Raw genomic sequence first — 15,889 nt, 5'->3', positions numbered from 1 at the left:
CCTTTGACCTGACTTGGGGCTGGATATCACTTAGCTTACTTCTGCAGCCACCCCCCAACATCGTGCTGAATGCTAATAGCTTCATACATGACCATGGCTCTTCCTACCATTATTCCTGCACTTCACAGTGACCTCTTATCACTCCCACACCAGCGTCCCTACCCCACATACTTCCTCTAGGATACTGCTGGGACCCTCTGACTTATGATGTTGCCCTTGTCGCAGTCAGTATGGCCCACTGTCTAAGGTTGTATCTTCCAGGCCCTAAGTGTAGCCCTAGCCTCCTGACATCAGGAGTCTGATGTCAGTTACAGTGGACGGGAATAGCCCCCATGGCATGTGCTCACATTGTCCCCACACCTTTCCCTTCTTTTTCCTAACTCCTAGTGGCTGTCCCTCAATTTTCATTTGTGAAGGCAAAAGTCTCCAGGACGTAGAGGCAGGAGCTGGTCATCCTGCACAGCAGATGTCACAAATGGTTCATTGTTTATCTCCAGTGAATAGAATGTCTGGGAAATGCTCAGTGAAAAAAAGCATGTCTCTCTTAATCCCTCTCTGAAGATCTGAATGGCCAAATTAGGACTGTCCTTCACAGTCTGACCTCAAACAAGCCCCCAGATCTGTCAGCTAGTTCAAGAAGCCAAATTATGAGATATCATTATATAGGCAGACTTTATCTGGTATTGTCAACCACAATCAGCATTTACCATGGGATATAATAGGTGCTCAATAAATACTTGTTACTGTCTTTATGAAATTTATGGTAGACGTAAACAAATCTAAGCAATCCAGTGTGGTGGAAAAAACTAACCATCCATTCTCCAAAGAGGAAAGTGTACTTTAGCTTTTCAGGAAAGTGAAATAAAGAATATACAGCAAAGAAAAAAAAAATGTATTTCAACAAATCTTTTAGATTGCTCCTATGGCAAATAGTGGCAATATCGCATCCCCATTAAGTTACTCACATCCTGCCTGTGAATTCCACTGCAAGTGTTGTCAGCCTCCAGTAAGCCCTTTCCTGTGAGGGGCAGTGGGCTCGGGTTTCCACCTTCAGTGATCCTCAGGGAACTGGAGGAGCCACGATTAGAATTCCCATGAAGCAGATGGCAAACTCCTCAAGAAAGAAAAGAACCTAGTGCTAATACATGCTCTGGGCTAGGAGTTCAGAGAGAGGAAGAGCAACAAAAGCCTTGGTCAAGGAGCACTTATAAAAAGGATGAGATGGACCTCATATTAGGCAGAATCTAAATAAAAGGAGGAGTGGCTGGGAAGAGAACGGGAAAATGATAGAAACATTGGCTTGACTTAAAGAAACAAGAATGCAAGTAATTTGCCACTGCTGACCCCATTCCACGGTTTGCTTTCTTTATTGACAAGCTCCTAAGCCCCTGAAATTCTTCTTGTCCTGATCTTATTTATATTTGTGCAAAACTGTCTTAATTAGAGCAGCCATACAACCCAGCGTGGCCAGAAAAGCAAGGTTTTCTCCTCCTGCCCCTGACTCCCATCTGGGTAGCATCCCCTTTCATTCTCCAAAATGTTCATATTTGGATCGTCAATTACATTATCATCCGTGACTCTGCCTGACCCCTGCAGAGAACAGGATAAGGTCAAAGTCTACTGAACAAACTGCCTCCTAGACAGCATTTCTAGGAATCTGAAAATGCACAGGACTCATTGTTGTTACAGAGGAAAAACTGAAGAGCTTATAATAATAGTAAATACAATTATTATTATATTATAATATTGGATAACATTAAAACTTGGATAATAATAAAAACTGAAAAACTGAAGAGGTTATAATATATATAATAATTATAATAATATATAATATTACTATTAATATTTGTCTTGCAAATATTACTAAGTGGGTTGAAAACAACAAATGGAAGCTCACAACATAAAAAGTTAAGAGACTGATCAGCTAGGACTAAAATAAAAAACAACAGCATAAAAGTTAAGTTAATGACACATAAGTTGTGTTAAGAGATGTAGAAGGAAATTAAGCAATGAAATAAATTAATACAGGTCTCAGCTTGCAGAAAAATGGCAAGAAAAAAGTAAGGCCTTAACAGAGTTCCTGTAAAGATACATGAATCCAGTCTAAATTTCACAGCATGCTTCAGTAACAGCAAAACACAGAAGAACAAAGATTCGCTGTTGATAGTGTTTTTTCAAGTAGTTGAATGTGGATACAAAGTCCTAACACAGGTGAAGCCAAATGATTAAAATCGCTGCGTGCAGGGGCACCTGGGTGCCTCAGTCAGTTAGGCATCTGCCTTAGGCTCAGGTCATGATCTCACGGTCCTAGGATCAAGCCCCACATCTGGCTCCCTGCTCAGCAGGGAGTCCGCTTCTCCCTCTCCCACTCCCCCTGCTTGTATTCCCTCTCTTGCTCTCTCTCTCTCTCTGTCAAATAGATTTAAAAAAAAAAAACCTTTAAAAAAATCGCTGCTTACAGAGGTACCCACTTTACTGTCAGTTTAATAAACCTGATACGGTTCACAGAAAAGATAGAGATTAGTCACATATGGAGAAATAAAGACGGGTTCTAACCACTTGAATCCTGAATCTACTTCTCTGAGAAGGATAGACTGTAGATCCAGAAAATTCAGTCATATATCTCCTTTTTGTCACCATTATTTGCCCAAACTTTATTGGCACTTTGTGCTTTACTGGCATTTAATAGCTTCAGTCTCCTGTGTGTATCCAACGATCTCCTCAACCTCTCCACTTGAACATCCCAAAAGCAACTTGAACTTCACACACCCAAAATTAAAGTCTACCTTTGCCTCTGCTCCTATACCAGTCCTATGTGCCCCAATCAGTGGCTCTTCATGCTTGCCAGGTGCTCAAGCCAGAAGCCGGCTCATTCCTGACCCCTCACCTGGTCTGCCACATCCCATCCATCACCAGTTCCCTCAGTTCTGCCTCCAGAATATAATACAGACTCTCTCCATCTCCAGTGCTACCATGTACTTCCCTTCCCTACATTGTTGGAACAACCTCAGTCATTATCCCTTCCCTCTGAAATCCATTCACCACATCAAAGCCAGAGTGATATCTGAAAAAACGTCAGTTATATTGCCTCACTACCTACTCTTTTCTTTTCAATTATAGATTCACTATAAGAGGCAAAGAATGTACAGGCAGGTCCCGTACATCCTTCACCCAATTTCCCATAATATAAATCCTTCAATGACTTCTTATTGCCCTGTGGATAATATCCAAAATCCTTATTCTGACCTCCAGAGCCCTTGAGATCTGCCCCTGCCCCCACTGTTCACTGAGCTCCCCCACAGTGTCCTTTCTATAGTTCTTCAGTTGAGCAAGGATCTAGGCCTACCTCAGGCCTTTGCTCCCTAACTGTCTTCATTGCCTGGACCCTTCCTTCCCCACTCATTCCTGTTTCTCTGGGTCAGTAATTTCTTTATCCTTTAGGCATCAGCTTTTTTTGTGCTTTATCTAGTTTAGCAAGCTTTCCCTGACCATCCATTCCAAATGAGATCTGCATCATTGTCTCTCTCATAGCACCCTGTGCTCCTCCCTCATAGCTCTTGTCATCTGGAATGTTTGTGTATGTTTAACTTTTCGTATCTGACTCCTTCTAGACCTTAAGTACAATATGGGGAGGGTTTTGTCCATTTTTCCCTGTCACCCAAGCCGAGACCATTATCTGTACATTGTAGGTACTTCAGATCAAATTAGAGAGCTGTCTGCATGTTAGTCTGTTTCTATCAAGTAAAAAAGAAATTGGATCATCCTGAGACTCTTCTGAATTTCAGCCTCTTCCTTTCATTCTCCTCCCCACTCCAATATCCATAAACTTGTTCTATGCACAACCCAATTACAAGAAGGGCACTTAATTTCCTCTTTGAGTTCTCTTCAATAACAGATTGTGACTGGTAATTCATTTAGCATACATTGAAACCTGAATGTCTACTGATTATGTTCCAAAACACCAAGCTTACTGTAATAAAGACAGAGAAAACATGTCATCTCCCGGAGAGAACCTGGAAAATGATTATTTCTGGTGGAAAACTTGTTTTGTCTCGTAGACTTATGCTTCAGAGTCGTTCATGAATGAGTAATGAACTCAGGAGAGATCAATGAAGCATTCTCTTAACCTTCTCAACTTGTTTTGCTAAGAACTGAATAAGAGGAAAGTTACTAGAGGAGATGATGATTTAGGAAGAGAAAAATATGGTTGCTGTAATGTACAACTCTTGAAAGAAGGAAATTGGGCAATTCATCTAGTTTACTATAGTAGTTTTTCAGGCTTCAATCATGAGTCACCTAAGCAATTTTTTCTCTGCTCTTTAATTCCAGTGTTTATTTATTTTATTATTTTCCAACCATGAAGAGAAATAGCATGCAAAAGCCAAACTACTTTTAAGAGACGAGACAGTTAAAAAAAAAAATGTGGGCTTTGCCTTGCTATATGACATACAATTTTAATCTAATGCCATAAAGCTTTTATTTTCTCAAGGAATTATTTAAACTGTTTAAAATACTCTCATCTCTTTTTCCTGATGGATGATGAGTCACCCTCTGTAAAGTTTTTAATGATGTAGAATAACTGCAAATTAAATAGCACAATCAAAACCAGGCACTGAAAATATTGGTGCAGGCAGTCAGTGGCACTAAATACCATGGCATGAAGTGGGTGATAGCACGTGTTGTGTGGACAGATTGAAGAGTGACTGTCTCAGACAGATATTGCTTAGTGACTGGTGGGATGACCAATGTCTAAACCTTCCTATGTCTGTGACATACGTCAAAGCCTTTTAGCCCCAGCATCATACTCATCTGCTAAGGGAAAAGCAGCCCCTGCCCCCAGCTTCCAGGTCAGCTTATGTGAGGAGCGCTCAGCCAAAATCAGGCCTATGGAGACAGGTGCCACCACAGACAGGTGGCACTAAACAGGTGCCACCACCTGGGATACATCACTCTAGTGATGGCTGAGCGGCTGAGTTTCTCACTTTTTGTTTGTTTTGCCTTTGCTTTTGCTTTCTAAATAATTTTCTTGTAGGCTGCACATCAAAAAGCCTGGTGTTTCCTTATCACAAAAGTCCACAGGAAGTATTTGGAGGCAGGAGAGAAAAGAGTCAATAGACTTTTTAAACACTGACACCCATGGCTAGGGGAAACTTCAGAGGCTATGTGAGAGGTTTCTGTTGAACTTGTAGTCCCATCCCTCATGATTTCTGTTATTTCAGGAAGAGTCCGTCTCAAGAGACTGTACTAATAATGCATGCCATCTTTCCTTTGGGGAGTTCCAAATTCTTTTTGTATATTTAGCCAGAGTCAAGAGTAGAGAATTCTGTTCTTTTCAAGGATAGCTGCCAAAAGGGAAAGCCATCTTGCTGAGCAATAAGAGAACCCTTTAGGAGGCAAATATGGGCACAACTATGGTGACCCGTCACTTGCTGGGTGCTTTTTGTGGGCATGCTCCTAGGCTGGCCCTCCAGAAGACTGCAGAGAAGGAAGTATTCCCATCCCCCGAGGTATCCGAGGGGACTCCTGGGCTCCAGGTCTTCCTCAGGCTTCTCGCCTCTTCCTGCTCCCTCCAATGTCCTCACCAAGAGATGATCTGTGGGTATTCTTCTTCCCTCTCTTGGACTAATTATGTGACACTGGAATGCCAGGACATTTGGGCCTTAATTTACTGGAAACCAGGGGACGGGGGAAAGCAGTAACCCCTTAGATTGTCTGCAATAACCTGGACATTGACCGACTGGCTCCCTCGTCATCCCCTTCAGGGAAGGAGAGGGCGATTTGGAAACAGACATAGGTTGAGGGCCAGACTACGGTTGCCATTCGCAGTTCCACAGACTTTATGCTTTTTCTTAAATCAGTGTGATTATGTCATTTATGGGAATTATTGAAGTTTCTCTTGTTTATTTTCCAGTACCTTTTGCCAGAAGCAAATCTGACTTATTTCAAATCTGACTTTCTTTCCTACTTTGCTGTAGTGCTTCTCCATAGAGTTACCCTTGTGATTTTAAGGGAACTTTTCCTCACTGTACAAGGGCGCTTCCTGTTCTTTGGAAAGGTTTTAACATTCCCAACCTCAGGCAGTAAGAGCCAATAGTGATCCCCCTCATGAATGTAAAACGAAGAAACACCTCTAACTCAATTCCAGACACTCCTTGTCTTTAAAGTTCTGCTCAACTTTCAGTGGGAAGGATTCCCTAATGGATTCATTCATTTAGTGTTTACTTTGGATATTTACCAAGCACCTGCTAACAGTTCTAGGCACTGTTTGAGGTGCTACTGGTCCACCAACTATTAGTTGTCATTCAGACCTGCATCTTCTTAACACTGTCCTACCTTAACCTTTTCATTTACATGTTATTTCATAAGTGCCCTCAAGTTATCCCTGGATCTCCAGTGTGACTTCCTACATAGGGATGAAGCTTCTCCAAGACAATGACTACTTACTGTGCTTTTGTTTTTGTTCCTCCTGGAGCCCAGCACCACTAGTCTCTATACAGTAGGAATTCAGTAAATGTTGGACTGACTGAACCAAGGACATGAAGCTCCCCACCAAAGGTGTATTTCATTTCTACAATAGGGTTGATGATGCTGATGTGTCATTTTCTTTTTCTAATATGAAGATTCTGTCTATTTTATCTACTGTCTAAATGGAATGAGGAATAGCATGGGAAGCATTTTGGTGTCCCTGGTAAGCAGTAAACTTGACATGTGTAACATACATGAGTTTTATGCACTCTTTATTTCCTGGTGCATCCTGAGTAAGCCTTGGTCTTACAGGCCATGTTTTGATCCTCTCCCAATTATAACTTCTGAGACAGAGAACAGAGTATGACCTTGGCCTTCTGAAGTGTCAGAGTGCTCATTGATAGAAAGCCAATGTACAAAATTATAGAGAAGGCAGACAAAAAGTTATTACAAACCTGAGAGAAACTGATGGAGAAATAGTGGCCTTTTTTCTTTTCTTTTTCTCTTAGTTTTGGTAGTAGGAAAAGTTTCAAAAACATACAAAAATGCCCAGAATAATATAATAATTCCCAGTGTGCTCAGCACTTAGTTTCAACAGTTACCAATGCAAGGCCATCTTGTTTCATTTATAAAGGCCCGCCCACTCTACCTTTCTTCCAAATGTAATGTTTTAAAGCAAACCCCAACATCATATAATTATACCAATAAATATTTCAATATGGATCTCTAAAAGATTTTTTTAAAAAATCACCCCAGCGTCATTACTATGTCTTCAACAAATCAATAATCTCATAATATCATCACATTTCCAGTCGGTGTTCCAATTTCTAATTGCGGTAACTTTTCCGATAAATCTGAAAACTGAGTCAAAAATTACACTTTCATTGAGAAGGGAGCCACAAAGGAGCCAAGACAGATTTTTTTCTTACAGGAAAGTAGAATAAAACTGTGGGAAAACGATTTTGGAGAATAAAAGTGCAACAGCTCTGATCCTCTCCCCTGGTCTCCAGAGACTGGTCTAACCTCACCTGCCAAGTACTCCGTGCCTCCCCGTGCTCGCCCCCTGGTGGCAGGTGTCCGCTTTCGGGGAGGGGAGAGGCTTCTGTCAACTCTTCTGGAAACCTTCATTTCTTAACATGATGGGGCTCACTACTATGTTGCTAGTAGTTTAATATTTGGCCGCATGGCAAAAATGTGTGACCGGATTTTTTAAAGTGTTGATTGAGTACATAATTTAAAGTCAGAATATTAAATAAACATCTCTGCCCTTCCTTCCAGCAGGCAGCCCAGAGAACAGCTCTCCACGCTCTGTCTGACAGGTACATTTTGTCATTTTTATGAACTATAAATTGCTTTATGAAACATTGAGCCCTATTTATTGTGGCGTATAATTCATAATCGGATTTTGTCCCTAAAGTATCTGTGAACTGGGATGTTAAACATTTTGCATGCTTGGATTTGTCATGCATGTGTGGAGTTTATTACTGCAAAAATCGCCTTGTTGTATTTCATAGAAAGTATGAAGAATCCCTTGTTGTGCAATGAAACAGGAGACAAGTAAACTTAGAGGAAAAGACCTGCATGGGGCAGTAAATTCTGAACTTTGGAATTGGTGGAGATCTAAGCTCATTTTTCAGCAATAAGTGCTTCATTTATTTTGAGGTGTTTTCTTCAGACTTTTTCCATAGTGTTTCATCAGGAGCTGTCTGTCTTTTGATGAAATTCTCTCTTGAAGTACTTCGTGCACATATCCCAGTTCATGGTCCCAAGTGCCTGACTTTTTACTCCTGGCTTTGGCTTGTGTTTTCGGACTTGTGTTATTGAACGAGATGTATAAACCTAGTCAATAAACACACTCAAGCTGCATTTCACATCCTGCTCTGCCCAAAAGGCTGTGTGTGAAGAGAGCTGAACAGGGACATACAGAGTTCCTTTCAAGAACAGACCAGACCCTTTTTGTTTTGGTTGGTTTTTGAGTTTTCATTTACTAAGATTGTGGTGTGTGTGTGTGTGTGTATTTCTTAAAGAACTGTCAGGAGGTGAAGAGGAAGCCCCAGTTGCTGTCCACAAGGGAGGTTCTTGCTGTGTTAGAAGCAGCTGGAGATGTTCCCCTGGCTGGCTGGTTGGGACATCAGCATTATCTAGCTAACTGTTACCACCTTCCTTTTCTTCTCAGTTCTTTTTTTTTTTTTTTTTTGAATGAACAATAATTGACTGTGTCAACTAGCTCAGTTCAGTGCTTCTCCAAGACAAAACCTGTCACTTAGGCAGATTATCTGTGCGCATGGGTGAAAAGCATTTTCTCTATGGTGGCAGGCTGAGTATGAGTATTTTCACTGCAGTTGAAAAAGCCTTCCCCATGACAACCACACAAGCTTGTGTGCTCTGAGAGGGGCCGCCACATGATCTCCTGGAATTGCTGGGATTTTCACAAAAGCTGACAACTATACTACTTCTGAGTCTGTTGGTAGGAAGGACACTCTGGATCAAAACATTGAAAATTTGACACATTAATTCCTTTCCTCTACATGTTTCTTTGAGTAGTTAAGTAAGAGTTTCCTCCAACAAAATGCACTGAAAGCCAAGTAAGGGCCCTTAGTTTACAATATTATGTTATTGCCAATGATTAGAAGATTTCTTTTGGAGGTATTGAAAATGTTATAAAATTAGATCATGGTGATGGTTTCACAGCCCTCTGCTAAAAGCCATCAAATTGCACATTTTTTTTAATTTATTTGACAGACAGAGACCACAAGCAGGCAGAGAGGCAGACAGAGAGAGAGGAGGAAGCAGGCTCCCCGCTGAGCAGAGAGCCCGACGCGGGACTCGATCCCAGGACCCTGAGATCATGACCTGAGCCGAAGGCAGCGGCTTAACCCACTGAGCCACCAGGCGCCCAAATTGCACATTTTAAATGGATGAGCTTTATGGTATATAAATGATATTTCAGTGAAGCTATATATATAGACAAAAACCTCATTATGACCTTTGGTAGAATGAATCAAAACCTACTTCAGGAAAATAGGGAATTCCTTTGAACACATGGCTGCAAATACAAAGACTGGAACTAATGCATTCTAAGGCTGCTTCCCAAAAGATACATGATTCTGTCCTGGATAGAAAACATGCATGATTTAATGATGAGCAGTACTATTCCCCTTGACTTTTTCTGATACTATATCTAAACCCCTCATCAAAACCAACAGTTAGTCAACTAGTAGTTAACATCTTAGCCCCTGTTGATTGTATCAGTGATAACAGCAGAATACTATGAAAAAAGAAGTCCATTCCCAAGAAACAGGTTCCCAATGTAATCTCTCTTCTTATGAATTTCTCCATCTTTAAATGTAATAGAGCATTTCTCCCTTATGTCTAAATGGTTTTTCTGTTCAAAATTGGGGGAGTTTGGCTCATTTTAAAGTAATGAGCTGACTTCGCTGTTCTAACAATGCAGTTGTGTATACCTTCTCTCTGTTCTGTTTTCCACGAATTCAGAGCCACACAAGTAATTTCCAGAAGTGAGAAGTATCTGTAATCATTTGGAGATAGAATTTTAAATCCTTTTTTAAAATAAGGACTTAAAACACCTACTGAGTTCATGGGATTTATATTTTCTGTTTTCTTAAATTAGGGAATGCTAACTTACCAAGTAATAGACATCATTTTCTAGCACATTACTTATTCTGTTGAGTAAACCAGTATTATTTAGAAAATGATGAATGTGACTCCGGATCACACTATGGCATGTCTCGCCCAATATCTACCTGTCAGAGGAACCACCCCAGTACGGCAATGGGATTAAGCAAAAATTTCCCAGGGCCCCTGGGCAGCTCAGTGGGTTAAAGCCTCTGCCTTTGGCTCAGGTCATGATCCCAGGGTCCTGGGATTGAGTCCCACATCGGGCTCTCTGCTCAGTGGGGAGCCTGCATCCTCCTGTCTCTCTCTCTGCCTGCCTTTCTGCCTGCCTCTCTGCCTACTTGTGATCTCTCTCTGTCAAATAAATAAATAAAATGTTTAAAAAAATTCCCCCCCAAGTCGTGACCTTCTTAAGGTAGAGATCTTACCCTAGTATCTCTGGCTACTCGGAACAGGGTATGAATCTATTCTACATTCAATGACATAAACTATTCTGTTTTCCTGAACTGTTGTTTTTAGCCTGTTATCACTTCTTGCTATAAAATTCCATTATGATGCAGCAGCACTTTCATTTTGTCCTAGAAAGTGGGAGCACTTTTCAGACCTTAAAAGGTGCTTTCCTGAGTTCTGCAGTTGGACAGAATAGTCCTTGTTGGCTCAGGCTGTGCCACCATGGGCTTCTTGTCTCCTGTCCTGCTAATCTGTTCACATGTGGGCCCCTTTCACTTCCAGTTAGCCTTTTAACCACCTTGAGTACCTGGTGAACACAAGGACATTTGATACGGGAGTAGAGCCATTTTGTTTCAAGATGTGAACTTGATGATGACCTTGGGGTCATTGGTAGGTATGAGCATATACTGAAGGAAGTCAGGGGCTGTTCTCTGCTTCCCTGTGAGAAAACCTGCATCTAAGTCTTAGAGACCTGACCCAATGAGACAAGTTATAAGAAAGAGGGTTGGCCTTTCCCTTTTCATTTTAATGGCAGGTAGAAATCTTGTCCCTTTGGGGTATCTGAGATGAGAGAATATCCAGATGTCTTTTGAAGGCCAATCTTATCTATCTTTTCATTTCTCTAGTTTCTTGGTTTAAATAGACATTCCAGCAGAAATCCAGTATCTGACAGTTAAGACTGTGCTTTAAAGTTCTGTGCTTTACAGTAATCAATGCACAACCTTGATAAATTCATACTATGATATTTCCATTACCTAAACGTAAAAATCTTCTGTGGTCATCTCCAATGAAAACCTGTGGCCTTGTTCAGTTTTGCCTGAACAATGGGCTGAATTAATGGTTCCTCCAAAATAGCCAGAGTGTTGAAGACTGGATCACACCAGGAAGGCAAATGTGGGCTTCAGCCCAGCCAGCTGGTGCCACCCTGCAGTGACAAGAAGCCTTGCATGAGGGTAGAATGGCACTGTTGTTCTTTCCTACTGCTGACTGTGGAATTTTTCATCTGTTTTATGCCTTTGAGTGTCAGCTGGCCTACCAGAGGCCCACTGATTCCCCAAATCATGAAAAAAGTAGGAGACCAGGGCAGGAAGAGGTGACAGAATTCTCAACAAGGTCAAACAAGCCAATTATAAGAAAACCTCAATCTACAAAGGACACTCTCTTTCTTACTTAGTCACTCCTTAGAATGTGCCTCCCAGGTATTTTTTTTTCTCCTTATGTATTATTGTACCAGGCAGGGTAGAGAGAGGCAGAGGAGAATAAGGATAAATGGGCACGAGGCTCATTTATAAAGGTGTGTCTTTGCTGTAGACTCGCTGCACTGTGAAAGCTGCCACATCGCTGTAATGTGGAAAATATGCAAAGTGCTGTTCAGAGAAGGAAGGGTATGTGTGCAGCATATGAAGTGCCTCTGAATATGATTAACTTCACCTCATAAGTAGTAAATAGTAGATAACTGTGATCAAAAAAGGGATTCATGTGATTTATCAAGCTGAGCAACTGTGCATTTGCAGGGAAGCTGGAGGTCAATCTGGAAATCTAGGGCAAGAGGAGCACTAGGAAATTGCCAGGACTAAGAAGTTAATCATACCCTTGGACTGCTTCCATCTGTCTCCGAGCGACAGAGCTGCTGCAGAATGAGCAGGGATGCTTTATAGCAGGAGATCAGGAATTAATATTTTCTGTGAAACCTCAAGCATCATTTGCAGTAACTTGGGTTTTATAAAAATGGAGCATAATTTCATATGAATAAATCACATTCAGCTGGAAATAAGAGGAGCTGGGGGGAAAAAAAACTGTGCCTGACTTAAAAAAAAAAAAAAGGAATGAGCAAGAAAGCCAACATGAAAACAGTTGTTGAAGCGATGGCACTTGGAGGGCACGAGTGGCCGTGTGGTTAAATTGTGCATATAATCATCTTCTGAAATGTCAGTGTGTGACTCCAGAAACGGCTACATTTTTATAGCCTTGGAGATGCATCACCAGACTGTAACCTGTCTGCCCATCTGGCAATATCTCAGGTCCAAGATCCATTTATATTGAAATCCAAACAACTGCCATTGATTGATTCACTTGTGCCACGAGCAGTTAGTGAGCACATCCCGCGTGCTCAGCCAGGCACAGAGCTGGGGCAGAGACACAGTGGTGAGCAGAAATGGCCATGCACCTCTGCTCGGGGCTTTACCACGTAGAGTGATGCTGGCTTTACAAAAAGAAGGGCCTCTTTGGGCTCATTCAAATAAATCTCACCCATCAAATCTCTTTCCATTAGGGAGAATGTAATAGAATTAAGGAAATGAGAAATAGACTAAAAGGAAGGGGTTTTCCTTCCACATGGGGCTGGTGTTCGTCCAAAGGCAGGACTGGAAATGGCCCCAGAGCAAGGTGAGGAAGATGGGGTGGTGCATCAGACCGCAAGGTGGGGGGTTTGCATCCAGCTTCCTCTTCTTGACCCCTTGCCAAGTGGACCCCTTCAGCCATGCAAAGGAAGCATGCTGGGGGTGGCCACCAGCATAGAAGTGTAACTTTCTGGGTAACATTTTACACAATGTCCCTAACGTCCTGAGAAGGGAGTCACAGTTACCATGTACTATTAACAGTTGGTCTCTTCTCAAAGGTTCCAAAAAGGAGTGGGGGATGCAGGACTTTTTAAGAAATTTTAAATTTCCAGTTTTGAAGATGCAGCTAGCATGGTGTTCTAGAGGGTGTCTATCAACCCTGCCCTTGAGACCCACAGCATTGTCTCCAGTGCAAGGGACTCCTTACTTATACTGAAATCTTTTTGGTATACCATGTAAATTAAAAAAGAGCTTTTGAGTTTAGAAGCACTATCACGTTAACTGTCTCATTTTGTGATCCTCACAACAACCTCATGAGCTAGGAAGCCCATTTTACAGAGAAGAAGACTGAGCCTGAGCTAGGTGATGTGACTCATCCAAGGTCACAAGGTAGGATGTGGCAGAGCTGGGACTAAACTCCACATCCTCTGATTCCCAATGATTATGATTCATCCTCCACCGCACAGCAACAAAGCAGATGTGAATGGGGCCAGGTGCCATGTTCTACATTCTAACAAATAGTTAACTCAGTCTGTGCTAATACTTTGTTTCTACCAATAGTTCTAATAATCCTGATATTTCTGGCTTGGTTACCTTTTTATCCCAAGTACCTAGCATAGCTCCTAGAGATTAGAAGACACAGGAAGTCACTTGAAGAATGAATGAAAACAATGAGCAAATGAATGAACTAGGACTGATGTTTTGGGGTTGAAAGATGACAGCTTTGGGCTGAAAGTAGAAAATACTTTCCTGAAACTGGCTATGTGCCACTGCAGCAGACCACCCAGGAGACTGAGGTTGATGGTCAGGGGCTCACCAGTAACAGGTTAAAGCAGGTGTTCATGCCTGTAAGATGCTACAGAATTGAGAAACACTATTAATTGGCACACAGATGAAGAGTGGGAAGAAATGGAATGATTAAAAAAATCAGTCCAGGGGTGTCTGGGTGGCTCAGTCTGTTTAGTGTCTGACTCAGTTTTGGCTCAGATTGTGAACTCAGGGTCGTGGGTTTGAGCCCTGTGTCCATGGGGAGTATGCTTGAGATTCTCTTCCCCTCCCCTTAGCCCTCCCCCACTCATTCTCATTCTCTCTCAAATAAATAAATAAATCTTTTTTTTAAATGGTCCAAAAATATGCAAGAAATTAGTGAATCGATAAAGTAGATGTGAAATACATAAACAGACAGACAGCTATCACAGTGGAATATTATTCAGCCATAAAAAATGAAATCTTGCCATTTGCAACAACATGGATGGAGTTTAGAGGGTATAATGCTAAGTGAAATAAGTCAGTCAGAGAAAGACAAATACCATATGATTTCACTCGCATGTGGAAATTAAGAAAACAAACAAGCAAAAGGAAAGACAGAAAAGAGAAAGAGACTCTTAACAATAGAGAACAAACTGATGGTTACCAGAAGGGAGGAGGGTGGGAGGATGGATGAAATAGGTGAGGGGAATTAAAGAGTGCGGTTGTCACGATGAACACAGGGTAGCATATGGAAGTATTGAATCGCTATATTGTACACCTGAATTTAATATAACACTGTGGGTTAACTAACCGGCATTAAAAACTTGGGGAAAAGAAGTTCAAAGGATTAAAATCATCTAGTGCAATTACATTAGAGTGGAATTAAACTAGAAATCAGTACCAGTGGAGTCACAGTGTCACAGAGAGGGGGCGAGACCAGATGCCCTCCAGCCCCTCACTGTCTCCCCACCCCTCTCTTCATTTCTGTGATTCATACCACTGCCACAACTTAGGGTTCTCTCCCATACTGTCTCTGCCAGTGATTCCTGCTCCTTTTCTTCCTTCATTCATTTGAAGCATGTCTACACCACTGAGCCCTTGCAGCAGGAAAGGCATTGTGCTGGCCTCTGTGGGAGATACAGAAATTGATTACCCATTGATCCCAGCCTCCAGGAGCTTACGAGGTGGTGGAAGAAGCTCAGGCGTCCGTGTAACTGCTGTGTACATTAAACATTGCCGTGTGCACACCTGGCCATAGGTCTTCTATCACAGCAGTCATCTGGCGGTGCTACGCTCCGCCCTTCCTGGACATTACTTCATTTACTCCTCACAACAACCCTCTCAGCTAGAAAGGAGGGATTCAACAGAAGGGCCTTGAGGAGATGACATTTTCAATGGAGTTTTAGTTGATTTCATTTCCCAAATACTCTCCGTAAAATCCTAGTGAACCAGGTGACCAGAGACACATCACTTACCTGAAGTCTTACAGACATAAAGCCTCAGGGTGGTCTGACTCTGGTTGATGATGCTCTTAGCTGCTTCTGTCATCGCCCTTGCCCCCCCCCCCCCATCAATTTATGAAGAAATCAAAGCCACTGGAGGAGTGCAGTGAGGCCCTGAAGTACTCTCCGAGCAGAGGAGAGGAGCGGCAGTGGGGGAGGTGTTGGGAATAGTATATAAAGGGTGGGTAGGGGTGGCTCAGTGGGTTAAGCCTCTGCCTTCAGCTCAGGTCCTGATCTCAGGGTTCTGGGATCGAGCCCTGCATCGAGCTCTCTGCTCAGCGGGAGAGCCTGCTTCCCCCACTCTCTCTTTGCCTGCCTCTCTCCCTACTTGTGGTCTCTCTCTCTGACAAATAAATAAATAAAATCTTTAAAAATAAAAAATAAGAAAATAAAGGATGGGTAGCATCACCAGACCCAGGAAAGGAGAAGGGAAGTAGGGACCTTCTCCACGGAATGAACTGCCTTGGTCTGAGCAAGCAAGGCAGTGGGAGTGAACCGGGAGCTTCAGGCCCCTCGTTCTGCTGGGGT

At 42.2% G+C, this 15,889-nt stretch overlaps 1 protein-coding gene across 3 annotated transcripts in view; it reads left to right on the top strand.

Annotated features, from left to right (window-relative positions):
* Nucleotides 1-15,889, top strand: part of AFF3 (ALF transcription elongation factor 3) — a 543,761-nt gene that overhangs the window by 442,011 nt on the left and 85,861 nt on the right. For all 3 annotated transcript variants that reach the window (XM_047745267.1, XM_047745265.1, XM_047745266.1), the window contains one exon: nt 7,744-7,784. In XM_047745267.1, the coding sequence (XP_047601223.1) occupies nt 7,744-7,784 (41 nt within the window). The remainder of the gene's footprint in view (nt 1-7,743; nt 7,785-15,889) is intronic.

The sequence above is a fragment of the Lutra lutra genome, chromosome 9 (genome assembly GCF_902655055.1).
Source record: "Lutra lutra chromosome 9, mLutLut1.2, whole genome shotgun sequence".
In the NCBI taxonomy this organism is placed as follows: domain Eukaryota; kingdom Metazoa; phylum Chordata; class Mammalia; order Carnivora; family Mustelidae; genus Lutra; species Lutra lutra.
The sequence above is the reverse complement of the archived record's forward strand: the minus strand, read 5'-3'. Positions and strand labels throughout refer to the sequence as shown.